This window comes from Chelmon rostratus, chromosome 13 (genome assembly GCF_017976325.1).
Source record: "Chelmon rostratus isolate fCheRos1 chromosome 13, fCheRos1.pri, whole genome shotgun sequence".
In the NCBI taxonomy this organism is placed as follows: Eukaryota; Metazoa; Chordata; class Actinopteri; order Chaetodontiformes; family Chaetodontidae; genus Chelmon; species Chelmon rostratus.
Window position 1 is genome coordinate 3,624,856 of NC_055670.1, and position 20,801 is coordinate 3,645,656.

Below are 20,801 nucleotides of genomic sequence, written 5' to 3' on the forward strand. Positions count from 1 at the left end.
CAGCATGCTTTCAAGAAACCTCTCTGAATGATCATCTTTTGACAGGACCAGACCCGAATAACACATTAGTGGGCGTGCTGTGTCAATTCAGAAAGAGACCAGTAGCCATAATGTGTGACGTTGAAAGGATGCTTCATCAATTTCATGTTACGAAGGAGCATCAAGACTATCTAAGGTTCCTTTGGTGGGACAAAGGTTATGTGGATGCCAAACCCTCTGTGTACCGTATGCGTGTACATCTCTTTGGGGCAGCTTCTTCACCAGGGTGCTCCAACTTTGCACTGAAGCATCTGGCAGCACAGGGCCATGGAAAGTTCAGCGAAGAATCAATTAAGTTCATCCAGAGAAGCTTTTACGTTGATGATGGCTTAACAAGTTTAAAGTCAACTGTTGAAGCCATACATTTAGTGAAAGAGGCAAGAGCCTTGTGCAGTACAGGAAGACTGCGACTACACAAGTTTGTGTTCAATGATAAGGATGTCACTGCCACAATACCACCGGAAGAGCGTGCCCAAACCAAGGATCTAGACATGGCACTGGGAGAGCATATCGAGCAAGCCCTCGGAGTCCAGTGGTGTGTCGAAGCAGATGAATTCCAATTCAGGGTCATCGTCAAGGACAACCCACTGACAAGAAGAGGAGTTCTCTCCACCGTCGTTTCTGTCTACGATCCATTAGGGTTTGTAGCCCCCTTCATCCTAGTTGGCAAACAGATCCTCCAGGAACTATGCAGTGATAAAGTAGGCTGGGATGATGATCTCCCCGAGCACATTCTTCCAAAGTGGGAGTCATGGATAAGAGATCTGCCTCAATTGGCAGCCCTAAAGATCCCAAGAAGTTACCTCCCTGCAAGCTTTGATGAGATCACACAATATGAACTTTACAACTTTTCAGATGCCAGTTGCACTGGATACGGTGCTTGTTCATACCTTCGAGTGATAAGTGAAACAGGACAGATCAGCTGCTCACTTGTCCAACATTCCCAGTCTGACTTTCGACAATATTCCGAGTCGGAATTTTCATGAACATTCCAGATCGGAACTTTCCTAAACATTCATGGTCGGAATTTTCGGCAACATTCCAGGTTGGAATTTTTGGCAACATTCCAGGTCGGAATTTTCACCAACATTCTAGGTGGGAATTTTGGCCAACATTACATTTTAATTCAATTCAGTCCAAAGCCAAGAAGTGCAAGCCTTCACCGAGCACATTAACTCAGTGGACAAGAACATCAAATTCACTCGAGAGGATGTCAAGGACATGAGTTTGCCTTTTTTGGACTGTGATGTCCACATTGGAGAGAACAGGCGCCTCCATATTGGGGTTTACAGAAAACCTACTCACACAGACCAATACCTCCTTTTTGACTCACATCACCCACTGGAACACAAACTAGGTGTTATCAGAACTCTACAACACAGAGCTGATAATGTTCCAACCAGCCAACAGGCAAGGGACAAGGAACACAAACACCTGAGAGGGGCCCTCAAAACCTGTGGTTATCCCAGCTGGTCTTTTGTGAAAAGTTCAGCTGCTTCCAGAAAGAACAGGGTGACAGAGGAAGAAAAGAGGGACAGACGACATAACATCGTCATTCCATATGTGTCTGGTGTATCAGAGAAGCTCAGGCGAATTTTCAACAAACACAACATCCCGGTACATTTCAAACCTGGGAACACTCTCAGACAAAGGCTGGTGCACCCTAAAGACCGGACACCTCACACTCAGAAGAACAATCTGGTGTATGCAGTCCAGTGCAGTGAGGAATGCACAGACTAGTATATTGGGGAAACCAAACAGCCACTGAGCAGACGCATGGCACAACACAGAAGGGCTAACTCTTCAGGGCTGGACTCAGCTGTTTACCTGCATCTCAAGGAGAAAGCACACTCCTTTGAGGATAAAAATGTGCATATTCTGGACAGAGAAGACAGATGGTTTGAAAGAGGGGTAAGAGAAGCTATCTATGTCAAGGTTGAAAAACCATCTCTGAACAGAGGGGGAGGTCTTAGACACCACCTATCTCCCACATACAATGCTGTCCTTTCATCTCTCCCTAAGAGATTCAAAGATTTAGCCTCTGAAAACAAACAACAAAGCCATTCACACATGGCTCAAGGAGCCTCCCAATGACAACAATGGGACACTAACGAGGCTAACGACTGTCGTTGACACCAAAGGGTTGCACCCCACCCCGCCTTAATGGGGGGATCGTTTGCCTCACAATAGAGTGATACCATTCTTGTTTTTGTGGGTTGGTCTCACTCAGGGGATAAATACTTGAACCTAACATCATTGCATTGGACTAGAGCTGTCCTATCTAGTCTGGTTGCGTACGAACTGATGAAGCCTGCTCGGATGAGAGGCGAAACGTCTTCTAAGACAAACTGACGAGGTCCAGTTGCGAACGATTGAATGCCCTAAAGCTTACAATGACCTGGATGAATGAGAATATTCACAGGCATTCAATTCAGTTATTTTTATTTAAAGCACCAATTCATCACACAGTTATCTCAAGACACTTTACAGGTGAGTAAACAACACACACACACCCCACACTGAGTAAGTATTTGGCCACAGTACTGAACAAAAACTTCCTTTTAAAAGGGCAGAAACCTCAAGCAGAACCTGACTCAGTGTGGATGGCCTTCTGCTGTGACCACTTGGGAGTGAGGGGGGGGGGCAAGGAGATGGAGAGAGACAGGAGAGGGTGAGATTGAGAGAAAAAGGTTATCAGGCTCCTTGTCCTCCCCACGATCTGTGTGTGAGCCTCTTTGCTGTACAATAATTAGCATTTTGATTCAAATTTTAGGATGTTGAGGTATTTTTCAAAAATGTAGAATGCATAGTACATAAGTGTTCTGGTTGAGTTGAGGTCGGTCCTTTCAGCAATATTCCAGGTCGGACTTTCCGTAACATTCCGAGTCGGAATTTTCATGAACATTCCAGATCGGAACTTTCACCAACATTCTGAATCGGATTTTTAGGCAACATTCTGACTCAGCATCTTCATGAACATTCCAGGTGGGTCCTGTCAGCAACATTCCAGGTAGGGTTTTTGGACACATTCCGAGTTAGAATTTTCGGCAACATTCCAACTCTGAATCTTCGGCAATATTCCAGGTTGGAATTTTCATGAACATTCCAGGTCCGAACTTTCACCAACATCCTAGGTCGGAATTTTCGGCAACATTCCAGGTTGGAACTTTCGCTTCCTGCCATCCCTGCTCATCAACCTACCTTCTGCTCCTTATTTCCCTGTTCATGGCCCAGCCTGCCCACAAGGAGCTTCCTCCATCAGATCTCCCCTGTCTGAACATTCCCCATCCAATCCCACATTGCCCATCTGTCCCATATTTCATGCTGTAACTACTCATGTTCATGTAAACGCTTTCCATCCTTTGCACTTCTGCCCATCCTGTGTGGGGTCCTGCTACAGTTTTTTCTGGGAGTTTTTCCTTAATCGATGTGAGGGTCTAAGAGCAGAGGATGTTGCTATGATTTTATGTAAAGTCCTGTGAGACAAACTGCTTGTAAAAATGGGCTACGCAAATAAAGTTGTCTTGTCTTGTCATTGGACTCATGCACTTGGTGAATAAAGCTTATTCTGTTGCTGATTCTGAATACTTAATATCTAAGATGCAACTCTAGAAAGTAGTCCCACTTGCTTCCTGTAAGCGATGGTGTGGCACATAAAAGTGGATGTGTAGTGATAAATTACCAACCTGTGTGCACCACAAAGCACTCTAGTTTACCACAAGATTTATTAAAGATCAAGAACACATCATCAAACAGATGATTAGTGCTGCAAATCAAATGTCATCAAATGTTAAAAGAAAAAGTCTGTTTTTGCTAACAGGATCTGAAAAAGTGCAGCTCCACAAAAGTGGATAAATGAAAAAAAATCTTAAAAATAAAATCTCCTGATTTTTATCTTTCTTGTTTTTATAATCCAAGCTTTACATGCCGTACCACACATTGTTATAATAACACTTCCTTGATGATGTTCCAGAGTTGAGTTGAGAGACAGGAGTAGAGGAAAATGATGGAGCATGCAAGATGGTACCGTTTTGGAGCTTCAGTGGAGTTCCTAAATTTTATCTGAAATTGAAAGCCATTTCAATACTGACTAATTGAAAAGTCCTGGAGTTTCCCTTGCAGGAGGCCCATTTTTTCCCAATTTTAAGGACTACAAAGACCACTAACTTTATCGACTGGTGTGGACTAAACCACCTGCACATCAAGGCCGGCAAGACCAAGGAGCTGGTGATAGATTTGCCAAAATTTCCCCACATTCCCAAATTTCCCCGGCTGGGGATAAATAAAGTTTTATCTTATTTTATCATAGACTTCGCAGGAAAGCACCACAGACTACACTGGTGTGCATTCAGGGATTGGACAATGACATTGTGGAGGAGTACAAATACCTGGGTGTACACCTCAACAATAAACTGGACTGGTCTACAAACAGTGATGCCCAGTATAGAAAGGGCCAAAGTCGTTTCCATCTTCTGAGAAGACTGAGGTCCTTTGGAGTATGTAGGACATTACTGAGCACATTCTATGACTCTGTGGTTGCATCTGCAGTCTTTGACACAGTGGTCTACTGGGGCTGCGGAAGCTCTGAGAGGGACAGAGAAAGACTAAATAAACTGGTCAGGAGAGCTGGCTCTGTCCTGGACTGCCCTCTGGACACCACTGAGGATGTAGGTGAGAGGAGGATGTTATCCAAGCTGACATCGATCATGGACAACCCCTCCGACCCCCTGCATGACACTGTGGGGGCCCTCAGCAGCTCCTTCAGTAACAGACTGCTGCATTCAGTGTTTAAGCAGGAATGTTACTGCAGGTCCTTCATTCCATCAGATGTCAGATTATTCAGCTCCAGCATCACTTCACATAAGACTGTGTCGATGTTGTTTGCCATATAATCCGTTGTTGTTTTTTTCTTGTCATTTATGCCAACATACGCTCATATCCTTACATTTTGTGCAATATTGCATTTTTTTTACTGTTTTGTATATTTTATTCTTCTATGCAATAGTATTAACACTTTTTATTACTATTTTTAATCTGAGGGCAGCATACATTGTTTTTGGGTTTTTTCCACAGCTTTTGGGGCAATACGTATTTTTTACATATTTCTCATATATTTTTTCTACATATTTTTTCTTTCATATAGTCAAAATTTCTTTCCATCCATCCATCCATCTTCTCCCACTTATCTGCGGGTCGGGGGGGCAGCAGTCTAAGCAGGGATGCCCAGACCTCCCTCTCAGCAGACACTTCCTCCAGCTCTTCCGGAAGGCGTTCCCAGGCCAGCCGAGCGACATAGTCCCTCCAGCATGTCCTGGGTCTTCCCCGGGGCTTCTTCCCGGTGGGGCATGCCCGGAACACCCTCCCAGGAAGGCGTCCAGGAGGCATCAGATAGAGATGCCCAAGCCACCTCAGCTGGCTCCTCTCGACATGGAGGAACAGCGGCTCTACTCTGAGCTCCTCCTGAGTGACAGCGCTCCTCACGCTATCTCTAAGGGAGCGCCTGCCACCCTGCAGAGGAAACCCATTTCAGCCGCTTGTATCTGAGATCTCGTTCTTTCAGTCATGACCCAAAGTTCATGACCATAGGTAAGGGTAGGAATGTAGATTGACTGGTAAATCGAGAGCTTTGCCTTTTGGCTCAGCTCCTTCTTAGCCATGACAGACCAGTACAATGACCACATTACTACTGCCGCCGCACCGATCCACCAGTCAATCTCACACTCCAAAAAATTTCTTTTTGCTTGTATAATAATGTACATAAAGTAGACAATATAAGTTTACTTTTTTATTTTGCATTTTGTTTTTTTTCGAAGTTCTCTATCTCTGTTGCTATTTTTTCTTCCCACTGCTATTACATGCTGCTGTAATGCTCAAATTTCCCCGGGGATAAAAAAAAGATTTATCTTGTCTTATCTTATCCTATAACAAGGTGAAATAGCTCCTCATAAACTGACCGACAAGTATATGGTTTTGCCTTCTGCTCACCTTACTGCCTTAAAGCCATAGATTTTGTGTTTCTGAGTGTTTCTGGACATCTTCAATCTGTCCCTGCAGCTGTCTACGGTTACTGAGTGCCTCAAGTCCTCCACCATCATTCCGGTACCTAAGAAAACATCCATCACCTGCCTGAATGACTACCGGCCTGTTGCCCTGACCCCATTAGTCATGAAGTGCTCTGATCGGATTATTCTCAGGTACATCAGAGGACCTAGACAGCCTTCAGTTCGCCTACAGAGGGAATCGGTCCACAGAGGATGTCTCCATCCTCCTGCATACAGCCCTGACCCACCTCCAGCAGCCCAACACCTACGTCAGGATGCTATTTGTAGACTTTAGCTCAGATTTCAACACTGTCATCCCAGACAGTGGGTCTGCCTGCGTCACTGTGCCACTGGATCAGAGACTTTCTTACCAACGGGCCTCAGGTGGTGAGAATAGGGAGGACTACATCATCCCCTTTGGTCCCCAGCACGGGCACACCACAGGGTTGTGTGCTCATCTCAGCCCTCTTTACCCTGTTTACTCACGACTGTGCTGCCATCCACCCCACCAACACAGTCGTGAAGTTTGCGGACAACACTACAGTAGTGGGTCTCATTAAAATTACAATGAGACCCACTACAGAGAGGAGCTACACCAGCTCATCCAGTGGTGTTCAGCCAACATCCTGGTGTTGAACACGGGGAAGACCAAGGAGGTCATTGTGGATTTCAGGAGGTCCAGAAAGACGGATCACGCCCTCCTCCTCATGGACGGAGAAGTGGTGGAGCGTGTGGACAACATCATGTTCTTGGGCCTCCACATCACATCTGATCTCTCCTGTTCCATGAACACCTCCCGCCTGGTGAGGAAGGCACAACAAAGGCTCTTCTTCGTCAGGAAACTGAAACGGGTTGGACTCTCCTCTCGGTTGCTTGTCAACTTCTACAGGGCCACAACTGAAAGCATCCTCTGCCTTAGTATGACAGTGTGGTATGGCAGCTGCACGGCACAGGAGAGGAAACAACTGGCACAGGTGGTTAAAACTGCACAGGGCATCATGTGCTGACCCCTTCCTGACCTAGACTCTATATGTCAGGAAGAGGGCAAGATCCATCGCCACAGACCCCCAGCCATCCGGGCCACAGACTGTTTGTACTCTCACTGGAGTGAGAGACTGTGAGAACTGTGAACCACTGCACACTGCACTTTTACACCTTCACCTGTACCTTCTGTGTATTTAACATTTAAGTACACACAAGCTTAACTAAATGGTCAGCTATTGCACTCAGCTTATACATTTTAGTATATTTCAGCTGCTGTTGGTACATTTGATTGTGTATTTTATTGTTTATTGTTTAGTATATTTTTATTGTCTTCGTATATTTTCATTTCTGGTATATTTTTATTGCATTTACAAATATTTTTACTGCATGTTGGTTTATTTTATTCTAGTATCTTAATTTTATTTTATAATCTTTCTTATCTTTCTTACCATCTTGTTTCTAACATGGGGGTTGCAAAGCAAATTTCATTGACATGTCATGCTCAATGACAATAAAGGAATCTTGAATCTTGAATCTTATCTGACAGATCCTCTGTCACTCTTTTAGCTTGGGCATGGAGTTGTGTCGGCCTGCTCCGTGGCAAGACCAAATCAAATGTCCCTCCACACCACATTATTGCCATGTGCTATTTCAACTCAGTCTCACAGAAAGTCGTGAAACTGTCACGTTAATCTATTGTTTCGTGCGTGCCGACACGATATCCTCACTTTTTTCGTGCTACCCAGAACGGATTTCAAACTAATGTATTTTAATGGGAAGTTTATTTCGTGCGTCCAAGTACGGCGATCACAAAGCATTTGATCATATGACGAGGAAGCCTGCAATGGATTCGGGATTGACGTTAAAAGAAAAACAAAAAAACAACAGTAATACCTGATGATGGAGAATGTCGTATTTAGTTGCTCCCAAGGCTCAGAAATTAAATAAAATCCAACTCCTCCTGTATGCCGTGGCATGTGGTTGCCGTGCTTGGACGCACAAAATAAACTTCCCATTAAAATACAATAGTTTGAAATCCGTTCTGGGTAGCACGAAAAAAGTGAGGATATCGTGTCGGCCGCACGAAACAATAGATTAATTAATGTGACAGTTTCACGACTTTCTATGAGACCGGGTTGCACATCCACTCATCAAACCAGGGTAAAAAAAAAAAAAAAAAGAAATGCGGTTCTTTAAGCATCCAAAAACTGTCTTGAAGTGGCACATTTGGACCAGCTGATGCGCACAAAGTCAAAGCAAGAAGCAGAGGAAGTCATCGACCTGGACAAAGTGTACAAGCGTTGGAGAAGCGAGAAGGACAGACGTGAACAATAAGGTAAAATTTAACGCAGATTTGTGCATATTCTAGTGACATATATGTATTAATCATTAAATGCTGTTACTATTTGATAATTTATGGGCAGGGTTCCCGCTACATGTAATTCATTGTGGCGCACAGCCACGTCTTCTGAATGATTTGTTTTTCCAGATTTAAACAATTTTAAATGGATATATATGAACATATATGTAGATATATATACATTGTACAAAATGTGAATGTTTTAATGTGAACAACATGTTATGTCTGAAAGGTGTATATGTGTCATTTCTTCCAAAACATGACCCTCACCCATGCCACAACTGGACCTTACCCAGGCCAAAGCAGGACTCTCACATATAACATAGTACACATCTCATGAACAACATTTTTGTCTTTTTCATTTTAAGTGGGCCAAATCAATTATATTAAAAGTAAACTAATGAAAATTGCTGCTGTAATTTGATTCTTTTAATAAGCCATGTAAATTGATATGATCCAAGGTTTTGAACAGGCGTGATACTGGTGTGTGGCCACAGTGTACACATCTGATGTTGCTCACGGTGGTCCTCAGTGTGCTCAGGGAGCTTGTGTGTCTGTTCAGACACATGGAAATTAGAGGGAACTTTGATTAGGGTATATATGTCAATGTTATGCCCTTCAGAAGCTTTATATGTTACAAATCATCAGTGATTGCAGTCTTACTTCCCAGCTGAACACAAACCACTTCCTGTTTTATCTACTTTCACAAAGTAGACTTAAACTTGAAATGTAGAGGTCACCTAGACATACTGGTCTATGCATATATATGTTTGGGGTTTGGCATCTAGATCTGTGATTTCTCATCTGCAACAGCTGGAATCATGACAAAGCTTTACATGATCATGTTCTTCTTACTGCCTCTCCCAACCAAACAACTGTACTGTTGAGAGAGACAGGAAGAACAGAAAGAAAGGTTACACACATGCACACACACCTGAAAGAACATGTGTGATGGCCACCCACTTCTCACATCAAAAACCAAGAGAGGCAGTGTGGTAGCTCATCACTTCAACAAGAAACCATATCAGCAGATGCAAGATGCGTGTTCATTAAAGACTTTGTGGCTGTATATGCTGAGTCAGATATTCTGTCCATTTCTTGTCAATCATTGTTAACATAGAAGAGCGTTGCCGGAACGTGAAAGTAACCTCCATCAGACCCACTTACTCAGTGTGTTTCAAGCCGCATATGTTCTGCACAAGATCTGTATGACAAAATACAGTCCAATGTTGTGTTACTTAAAATTAATTGATCTTGATTAAATTTTGATTATTTTCTTACTGAACTGAAAATTTATTTATCCACCATACGATTAGAAATTCTTTCTGATGACAAATACATGTAAATTGACAGCACTGATACAAAGACAGGCACATTTCAAAATATACACAGTAGCCTTTGTTATCACAAATGTTCATTGCACAGTTCATCAACAATGGCATTGACCGTTTATCTGCTGACATATTTCAAGTAAATGCTTTGACGGGTACAATCTGCAAACATGGTGTAGCTGAATATTAGCAGCAGTGAAGAAGAAAATATTCTGTAGGCAAGTCAGTACTACAAAGACTCCTCCTCAGATTCACTCTCTGTGTTGGGCTTCGTCAGGAGCTCCAGCTCCTCACCATCCTGTGACAGAAAAAACACGGAATCAGGTTTCCTCCTACATTGAGGAAATCACATTGTAGAGAAATGACAGCCACATTTCCGACACACAACTTGCTATGTATGTGGAAGGAGAGGGAGGGGGTTAACATGGGGGTTAGGTGAATGACACTGTGTGAGAAAAAGAGAGTGTGGGCTTGTGTGTGTGACTAGTAAGGATTTGGTTTTTGTGGTTTGCTCCCTACCCCTCTGGATCTCTCAAACACCTCTCCATTGATGACCCGCAGTTTTTCCTGCTGCAGGCTGTATTCCAGGTCCTTGGGTCGGCTGGCGTTGTAAATAAAGATGGCCAGCAGGACCATAGGAGCCTGGAGGAAGAAGTCCAGCGAAGGGCGGAAGTTGAAGAGGAAGAGGGAGAGGGTGGTAACCAGAACAGTGGTGATCTGGCCTGTCAGCACATGGAACATGTTGTCTCTGAATTTCAAGATGAAGGCCACAGATAAACCCAGGGCAGCTGGGAAGAGACAGAGAAGAGTTTTTCAAATTAATATTTATTTGGAGACAGTCACTGTACTTACTACACAGAAGAAACAAAAGCTCTAGTGTCTTTAGTCAAAAGTTTCCCTCTTTCAGTTGTCAAGTCTGACTCGAGTTCCTAATTCCTGGTTCGTTCTAATGTTTTGTATTTCACCTTTGTTGTTGGATTTGTCTGTTTTTGATGCCTGCCTGCTATTGTGGACTGGTATCAGCTTTGTTTTATTCTCCTGCATCCCCCACATACATAGCATAACTGCAATATAGGGATGCACAATAATTATCGGGCCGATAAATATCGGCCATAACAGGAAATTATGACGTCATTCCGATAAGTCCGATATCAACACGAATAGCCCCGATAACATATATGTTTTTGTCAGCACGGCAGTGCCTCGCTCCCACTATGAGACCCGAATGGCCTGCAGTGAATGCTGCGTTCAAGTGACGTTGGCATAATCAGAAAAACTCTCTCACTGGGAAATATCAAGAATACCCCCTCATGCCAGAAAACAACTCGTTAACTCGGTCATAATTTTGCTAGTTGCTGACTTGAATTAATATTCGCAGTATTTTTTCACACGCTACACACAAAAAATAGAAACATGAACTTAAGTAGGCCGAAAGAACGACTGGCAAACGAGGGAACGGGGGAATGTACGTTACACGTTGAATGCAGCATGCGGCACAGCGTGCTTATGAAAACAGAGTTCAGACTTCTTCAAAGTTTCCGAAGGAGACAGTTCGCTGGTTATTCGTAACCAATGTTCCAAACGAGTTCCACTAGGAGCGAGAAATGGCACAAGCTTTAATACCCGATTACTCACCTGAAACGTAACCAGCGCTTTGACGGAGTTTGGAAAGCGTATGAGGACGCCCGGCCTGCTAAAGACGCTAACGTTAGCAAGCCAGCTGCAAAGAAGCCACCGGGACTTACGCGTCGGCGAGGCTTTCGAAAAGTCCAAGAAATTTGCCAAAGATGACCCACGGGCTAAGGTTATTGAAGATTTAATCATGGACGTGATGGTGCTGGACTTACTATGGGCTGCCTTTTTCAGTTTGTTTACATAGATAAGTCTAAGTAAGGGATCGTGTATCTTCCTTCAAGATGACATAGAAGCCCGACGTGACGCTTCTCCGTAGGAAACTGCTCACTATACGTTATCCCGCTTAGAACACGGCTTACTACTAAAGCATCCAATAGTGTGACACAAAATACTGATTAAAACATATTTTATTGATTTAAAATGAGTCTACTCTCGCCTGTCACCACTCTCACTGCGCAGCGGCTCTGAAAGTAAACACGTACGTTGCGTAGCAACCGCCTCTCACTGTGCGCAGGCCGGCAGGCAGGATAACTTATTTCTTTACAGAAATTCAGAGAAATCATGTCAAATGTGAAGAAGTGATGGGATATTCCAGACCTGAGAGAGACGTAGCTGGAGACAGAGTTTGGTTTACCGCTATTTTTTCGGACTGATGGATAAAATTCCCGCATCAGCTGATTTCTGCTTTCAGCGTCAGACATTAAAAAATCTGTCTCCAGTTTTGTCTCCACCTAGCAGTCTTTTAGCAGACCGATCGTCCGTGCTGTGTTTCTCTTGGTGTTTTTTTCGTGTCTGTCGGCTTCAATCTGGTCAATCTCTGCGTCCTCAAGTCTTTTGTGTCTTAATATCGCTCCTCCTGTCGGTCCAGCGTTGTTCTTTACTTTTCTCGTCTTTTTTGTTTGTGACATCATTCTCCAGCCAAGTGATTGGTCCTCTCCAAACAAATTAAAAATAATGATCCATGTTATGCCACTCAAATCAGCTGGCGATTTGTTATTGAGCCTGGTACATTAAGGGATTGCCCCTTTAGTCTGTGACTGTGACAATCAGAATTGAGTATTTAAGAGTGCCGTCTTCTAACTTCTGTCAGTACAATATTCACTGTGCATTATTTTTGTTGTCATTGAGGAATGCACTTTTTCAGTTTGTTTAAATAGAAATGTTTGTATCTAACTTGTGCCAGTGCATTAATTTTCTATGTATATTTATTTTTTGTAAACTTCTGGAATGCACTTTTTCAGTTTGTAATCCTGATGCATGTATTTGCATCATTTCAAGGGGCCTTTATTTTTTTTATCAGTAAGTAATGCACCTTATTTAAAGTGATGTGAGATATCAAATAGGTTTGTTTGATAGCTTTAAGAACATGTTTGAGAGGCTTGCCAGTAGTTTTTCATTGGAAAAATAAATCTCTCTTCATTTAAAGAGTCAAAACTGTTTTTGGTTTTGTTCGTGGTATTGATGTCATGATGTTAGGTATATGTGTGTGTTATCAGTTATCGGTATCAGCCTTTAGGAGCTGAAAGTTATCAGTTATCAGTATCGGTTTTAAAAAACAGTTAAAGAGGGGTTCTGCCTATGTCACCGTCCTCCACAAGGGTTCTGTCTTCGATGTTGGCCCCCTGTCTAACTTTCTTGGAGGTCCAGCCTTTACTACCAGTCTCTCCTGTCTCAGCTTCCAGGTCTTCCACCAGAAGGATTCTGACAATCTGGTCATCCAACTGCCTGATCTCCCAAGAGGTTCTGCCCATCTGTCTGCCTTGCCTAGGAAACTTGCCTCTGAGCCATGCATGCAACACAGCATAGCTCCCAGTACCAGCAGTGGGCGATATGGCCAAAATCATCTGTCATGGTATATGTAATTTTGTATCACAGTAATGAGATATATCACTTTATAGTAATTCTTCTGTGAATTCAGTTAAGAAATGGCTTAAAATAATCATACCGTACCATACTTCAGATTATTTTCTTTTTTCATTTGGAACGCCCAACTGCGTTACATTACTGTGCAAATATTGTGTCACTACCCCTCAGAGTTCTTGATTTATTAGCCAAAATGTGAGAAGCGTAACAAGTGACCACATGGTGGCACTGTGTTATAATATGTTCAGCAGTTCCAGATGGGACACCTGTACAAGAGTGATAAAGTATAAATACTTTATCACATGTCAGTGTTGAGAATTTTAACTTTTAACTTCCCTCCCAGAATTCCAGTCTAAATTTTTGTTTTTTTTCTTTAAAAATTATAGAAAATCAATGAAACATGTTATCATAAAGAATAGTAATAGCATACATCTCCTGTAGAAGATACATGTTTTGACACTGAAAAAAGCGATAAAGAGCGATGGTAACATGACATGCATTTCTGCAGAAAATGCAGTGTGAATGCTGGCAGCTAAAATAAAATTAAAAGCACTGCTGGAAATACAGAAAAATGAAATGAATTGCCTGAAAAATCTTAAAGAAGATTTGCACTGCGCTGTTGAAAAACCTGGAAGCTAAAATGTAAAACTGTGAGAATTGGAAGCTGAAATGCTTTATCAATAGAAGCTAAGGGTTGGAAGATATTGCAAGAAAAGCTGGATGCAAAACTTAAATAATGTCAAGGCTAGAAAGTGAAAAATGCCTCTGCCTCTCTCTCTCTCTCTCTCTGACCCAAACGGTCGAGGCAGATGGCCACCCACCCAGAGCCTGGTTTTAAGTTTCTGCCTGCTAAAAGGAAGTTTTTCCTTACCACTGTTGTTACGTGCTTGCTCGTGAGGGAACTGTTGGTTCTCTTTAGTTATAGAGTTTGGTCTGTACTTGCCCCATACAGAAAGTGTCCTGAGACAACTTTGGTTGTGATTTGGTGCTGTATATATAAAATTGAATTGAACTGAGTGAGAAAAGACTCAAAATAGTAAACCAACTTTCTTTCAAAATGGAAGCTTTAAGGTTCCAAATGAGAAAAACAGAGATTCAACAGTGGTAAGTAGTAATTGCTAAGCCAATTGAACAGGAAAAAAACGGTTTCTGTGTCATTTATAGGTATGTTACTTATGTCTGGATTCTGGATAAAATAAAATGGATTTCATAGGGCCCTACTAACACCCTAGGCTGGCTCCAGTTCTGAGGCGATAGATACAACTTCACTTGCAGCTGTTGTAACATGGTTTTTCTCTTCATATTTGCACTGATGTCATACATTCATTGTTTTGGAAGACACTGACAAATCAGCTATTTTGTTGGTATCATCTTAACTCACCAGTGACCAGCACCAGACCCAGGGAGTAGATGTTATGCCCATGGAGGAGGCCACAGTGCATTGTGAGGCCTCGCGCCTCACTGCCGAGCCCAAGGGTCAGAACATTAAACACCACACCAAAGGTATACCTACAAAATCATACAGCAAAGGACTATGATTAGAATGGTAGAACTAAATGTAGCTGTGTCTCTTCTGCCTTCTTATTTCCTCCATAAGTCACACTCACAATTTACTGTTCTGGATAAAGATGCTCTCAGTCAGCTGGTCTCCTTCTTTTAGGATCTTCTCATTGTAGATGTTAGCCATGGCAGAGATGAAGCACTGGAGGAGGAGCAAGATGTGACCCACACCTAAAGATCGTAGCTTCCCCACCATATTGTCCCTCCAGCTCTGCCCAGGCAGGGATGACACCCACGATTCACTGGCACCATGATGGGAGAAAATATATGAAAAAGAGAAAATAAAACATAAATGACTAGCATTTGCTTGAAGATTTGTTTGAAAGTGTGAAACTCTCACTGATGCCTGGAGAATCATTAAATTATAAGTATTGATTAACAACTGTATTAAACCCTGGTAGATAGACTGTGGATATTTTGCCCTTTGAGACAAAATGATCTTTACTATATTTTAAAATGATCTTTACCATACTATTCTGTCCTTGACTGCCCTCTGGACACCACTGAGGTTGTAGGTGAAAGGAGGATGTTAGCCAAGCTGAGATCCATCATTGACAACCCCTCCCACCCTCTGCATGACACAGTGGGGGCCCTCAGCAGCTCCTTCAGTAACAGACTGCTGCATCCACCCTGTAAGAAGGAACCCTACCGCAGGTCCTTCATACGAACATCTATCAGAGTGCGCAACTCCAGCGTTGCCTAACTTAGCACTGTTTTCCATACATGGACTGTTTTTTGCAGTGATGCATGATCTGTCATACACCTAGTACCTTGCAATACTGCTCTTTTCCACTCTCGAGTACTGTACATATCAATACATAATAGTATTCTACTGTGACATATACATATTTATTTCTGTGCAATATCATAACGCTGTAGTCACTTTATGCATTCCATGCACAATCTGTGTATGGTCTGTGAAGTTCAACAGAAATGGAATTTTTTCTTACAGTTCTTTGCAGCAATAAATATATATATATATATGTGTGTGTCTGGTTCTTTTGAATTTCTTTTGTTAGTTTGTTTTAAACTGCCCAGCGTAAGTCCGACAGTGTTATAGGAGTGCAACAATAGATCAGGGGAGTACTTTTTCCCCAAGCATTTCATGTATCGCCTACTATTTCCTGTAATCATTACGTTACCTGCTGTTCCTCATCTGCTCCATCAGCTGAGTGTAGAGTAGGCAGGAGTTGGAGGGGGTGGAGAGGGGATTTGAGTGGAGACCTGTTACAGCTATGGTCTTTTGGCTGCTCCCTGATCCTGTCGTCAAGGAAACAATGGACAGGAAAAGGACAACTAATGCTGCCCACTGAACCCAGGACAGTCGCCTCCTGACGGAACAGGTGAAAATCAAATTTCTTTCTGTGAGCTGTATTCTGTGTCAGAATCTCAAAAATTCCAAAAGTAGTACCTATGAAGAATTACACAGTAATCAAGTGATGCATGAAATGGCATACCAATAAAAAATGGCAACTCTGTTTGTGGCTTTGCTTTACTATAGCATTGGAACAATTGCAGTACATTCTACTATTGTTCTACAACGTAGTGATGTAAAATCTCACTTTGAAAACTCTGTCACGGGAAATGAGAAAACAAAGTGTTTCAATCAGATGCATACTCATCACATTTCATCTACAATCACACTCACAAAAAACATACACACTATACAGTTAAGAACAGAATATTACAGAGTTGTCGATTGAGCCACTTACTTCAGAACAATTCTGAAGAGTACAGCTGTGGTCAGGATGACAAAGTTGGAGTACAACACAGCCATGGCCTGGGAACAAAAGGAGGAACAGCCAGTTTAGAGATAAAACAGCAGAGTGATAGCAGAAGTCTTTAGACAGGACATTTTGTAAAAGCTGGTATGGTGTGAGGTAAAATCTACATTTAGATAGAGTTTTTTCACTGGATTCCCAACAGGATTTGAAAGAGTTATGAATAACCACAGCCACCCAGCACACAGACTGTTATCCTTGTTACCGTCTGCTAAACAATACAGGGGCATGGCTGCATGTACCACCACACTCAAGGACAGTTACCACCACCAGGCCATCAGGCTTCTGAACTCAAAATCCAATTACTACTTATCACACTGAATGCTCATTTCCATGTCGGACAGCTCATGAATCCCAGTACCAGGCGTCAGGAGCTGCCACATGGTTTCATGCACATTTACACAATGTATTAATATATATTTTCTTGGCTTCTAAATCATTTTTGCTTCTAATTTATTCTGCAGGGTAGACGATACATTATTAGTATGGGAACATTGGGAAACATTTTGTTAATTTCTGTTATCTACTTCTGCTGCTGCATCTCTCTTGCACTAATAACCATGACTGCTGCCACAACTTAAACACTCACTATGCAACAATGTTAAAATACTGTCTGCACTGTTTACATATGTTGTAACGTGTATAAAATATCAATGTGATCATCTGCAAAAAATGGAAACCCCATATTTAATTGAAAATAGCCTTAAGACAAATTATGAAATGTTGAAACTGAGATTTTTGTTTTGATTATATCCTCATTTAGAATTTCATGCCAGCAACACATTTAAAAAAGTTGAGACAGTGGCAACAAATGACTGGAAAAGTTGTGAAATGCAAAAACCCAACATTTGGTCGAACATTCCACAGTAAATTGGGTTAACTGGTTAGTAACATGACTCGATATAAAAAGAGCATCCCAGAGAGGCTGAGTCTTGCTGACGTAAAGATGGGGAGGGGCTCACCACTTTGTGACAGACTGCATTGGCAAATAGACATGAGTCTGCATGATGTATGTGTGTGTGTGTGTGTGTGTGTGTGTGTGTGTGTGTGTGTGTGTGTGTGTATGTCTGTGTATGAAACATCCAAATTTACATTTTTATCTATCTTATAGTGCTCTCATTGCTGTTTTCTTATCCAACACATTTCACTGAACAGCTGACCCTGTGTTAACTCACATATGATCTACATTGAATAATTGCAACTGATTTCCTCCACAAGCCCTAATGTAAACTCAAAATATTTCCCTGAGGTAGTGGTCATCTAACTAAACATTTAATTCTTAACTAACAGGCTGCAGGTAGGTCATCACATAGAAGATGATGAGGTTGTCGAGAAAGTAGAGGAAAGCAGGGACAGCCCACTTCAAGGAACTGAGGAAGGAAGCACTGGAGCAATGGCCCAGCTCTCTGCAAGATCGTCCCTCTAAAGAAGAAGACAAAAAGAGCAAATAAACATACATTACAACCACACGAACAAACACACTGAGAAAGCTGTGACATCAATATTTACCTCTGACTATGACCCTGACTGACATAACCAGACAGAAGAGCAGTTTGAGCACCTCAGCAAGAAGATTGACAGATGCAGGAAGGAAGTCATACTTGTTTTCTGCAAATTGACCATTAACAAAGAGACACAGTCAACAAGTTGCCAGCACTTAAATGGAAAACACAGAAAAATATTAAAACTATTTTGCTGTTGCTGCTGACTTGAAGACATGTTTATCACATCACTTCATAAAGTATTATCTGTGTCATTGTCACCTGCATTGGCAGAGAACTTGAGCAGCAGAATACGACTAGTCCCCAAGGATACGAAACCCAGGCCAAGGGCCAGAGTGTAAGTCGATGAGCGGGAGCATGGCCTTGGGCAGCACACCATGGCTAAGACTAGAAGTGGATGTAGTCAAACCTGCTAGAACACATATACAATACAGACATGTAATGCTGGAAACCACACTAGAGCTCACTGTGTGACAAAAGAGATGAGTTAGATTCAAGCATCTCTAACAATACTGAGATCAACAAAGTGATTTTTAACAGCACAAACCCCTTCAGTTACAAATCTACAAACAATCTTCAGTTGAAGCTCAGCAGGGCATGCAGATGAACAACACTGCCAGATATTGACGCTGAAAATCACTTGGATTGTGCTGAATGAGCTGTGTATAAAAATGTGATAAATGCAAGGCCATGCGTACACCTCATTTACGTAGCTTTCATTATTTGCTCTTAGACTTGGAAAGTGAGTAGCAGTGGAACATTTTACATGCAGCAGCACTGACCGTTCTCTGTCCATCAAGAAACTCCACAGATTACGCTCGGTTGCCAGTTAGCTGTAATGCTTTGCTGAAATAAAACGAAGCTGAACAGGACGATGGCAAGGCTGCAAAGTTAGACGATGCTGTGATTAAAAATACACCCAATCTCTCAAGCAAAGTACTTCTAAGTTCTCAAATGTGAACATCTAATGTCTGACATATCATAGACAAAAGGAAAAATAATAACAAACGAGAGATCGATAGTCGTTACTAGCCGTCTTCGGGATACTATCTCAGAATGTTCTAATATGCTAATTTAACATTCTTAATACTCCCGACAAGAGCACAAAAGTAACTTTTTTTTGTCAGGGGTGTAAGTCATTATACTCACACACACACACACGTTCAGAATTGAACCAAAGAAGCAACGAAGCCTGTAACGTTAATTTTAAACTCAGAGCAAACGAGAAGTTAGCATAATGTGCACTGTCGTGTTTCTAAACACCTCCAACACAAGCAATACGCGTATTCTTTTCATTATTCTTACATATATTTATGACGACATCGCCAGGTAAGAAAATAAAAAAGAGTTCCTTGTTATTTTCCCTTTGGCCAAGACATAACCGAAGTATTGTGCTTCCTCCACCGACACTTCCTCTTCCTGGTTAATCTGCGCAGGCGTACTGGCACAGGTGCCGCGTTGACGTCCCTACGAGTCCGCACGACTCCCGTGTACACGAACTTTGAATTGTCTCTACGTACAAAGAGATCAAAGTCTGTTCTTTGGTCACCGTATGTGGAGACATAGCTGTATTCTGTGTTCAGAATCTAAGAGAATTACGCTTTTGTTCTACTTTTATCGTGTATATCCACAGTGATTTATTGAGTCATGTAGTCTTTAGTATTGTAGCAATCCTGTGGAGGAAAACAAGACACCTAAAACAAAGAGCTGCTATACATAAGCAGACTTATGCGTATTTACCCTGTTATGAGACGTTCAAATAAGTTTTTTGAAGGAGAAAACTGCATTTTTTTATATTAAAACAAATGTATGTATGTATTGTGGGGGTAATGTTGATATTTAGTATGAATATTTGTTTCCTTAAAGGATATTGCTAGCTATTGTCCTGAAATCTTGTTTTCTGTACTGTGGTGGCACAGTGGTGATGGTCTTTTTATTTTTGCATTAACAAGGCAGAACAGAGCAGGTCAAGTCTATCTATAGACATATTTACTCAGTACCATGAAATTTTGAGGTACTTAAGTGTTTCCATTTTCAGCTACTTTCTTCTTCTTCCTATTCATCCGAATTTAGGGAAAAATATTGTGCTTTTTATTCATTTGACAGCTTTGGCTACTAGTTACATTGCAGATAGACTTTATGTAACAGTATGTCTCTGTTTCTAGTCTCTGGCACTTCAAACTGTGTCCTGAATTAACAATGAAACAGTGGTAGTCATCAAGATGTTTCCTCATTTCATGATCACACATAGACCGGCCTGTCTGTCCTCTCTCGCTCTGTGCTTCAGTCTTTCCTTCATCCAGAGCAAGTACTGTTATGAGTACTGATATTTTCACATTAGATTTTTGTTCATAACACAAAATATCTGTGAAATGAGTAGCTTGCAACACATAACTTAACCATTATTTCCACAGATTTTCCACTTCACAGCAACCAAAGTGTCTCAGCTGTGAAAACACTGTACCTCCAAAGCTTCACAAGCGCGTCCAGCAGAAACAAAAGGCTACTACAACTATGTTTTTTACTCCTTCCAAAATAAAATGTGGATATACTCTTTAATGCATTCATAATGATAATCCACTATATATAAAATGCATCCATGCAATGCATTAAAAACAAATAGAATAATAAATAGTGTATTTCATTGATAACGAGCGAAGGTAGGCTAACACAGAGAAGTTATATTGTTTCTTCTCAGTTCCAAT

The 20,801-nt window shown here is 41.8% G+C and overlaps 1 protein-coding gene across 4 annotated transcripts; it reads right to left on the reverse strand.

Moving 5' to 3' along the window:
• Window positions 1-8,796: 8,796 nt before the first annotated feature.
• Window positions 8,797-19,516, reverse strand: slc35a5 (solute carrier family 35 member A5). 4 transcript variants are annotated; one of them, XM_041950524.1, is made up of 11 exons: window positions 19,402-19,510; window positions 18,879-18,979; window positions 18,358-18,505; window positions 18,104-18,202; window positions 17,883-18,016; window positions 16,526-16,593; window positions 15,956-16,144; window positions 14,861-15,055; window positions 14,635-14,762; window positions 10,275-10,543; window positions 8,797-10,053 (listed from the first exon to the last, which is right to left on the reverse strand). In XM_041950524.1, exons 3-11 carry the CDS (start codon window positions 18,473-18,475, stop codon window positions 9,985-9,987), a joined length of 1,269 nt encoding a protein of 422 aa, XP_041806458.1. In that variant the 5' UTR covers window positions 18,476-18,505; window positions 18,879-18,979; window positions 19,402-19,510; the 3' UTR covers window positions 8,797-9,984. The 4 variants fall into 4 exon arrangements, with proteins under 4 accessions (XP_041806458.1, XP_041806459.1, XP_041806461.1 ...); XM_041950525.1 differs by having other exon boundaries at window positions 18,358-18,508; XM_041950527.1 differs by lacking the exon at window positions 18,879-18,979 and having other exon boundaries at window positions 19,402-19,516.
• Window positions 19,517-20,801: the final 1,285 nt, after the last annotated feature.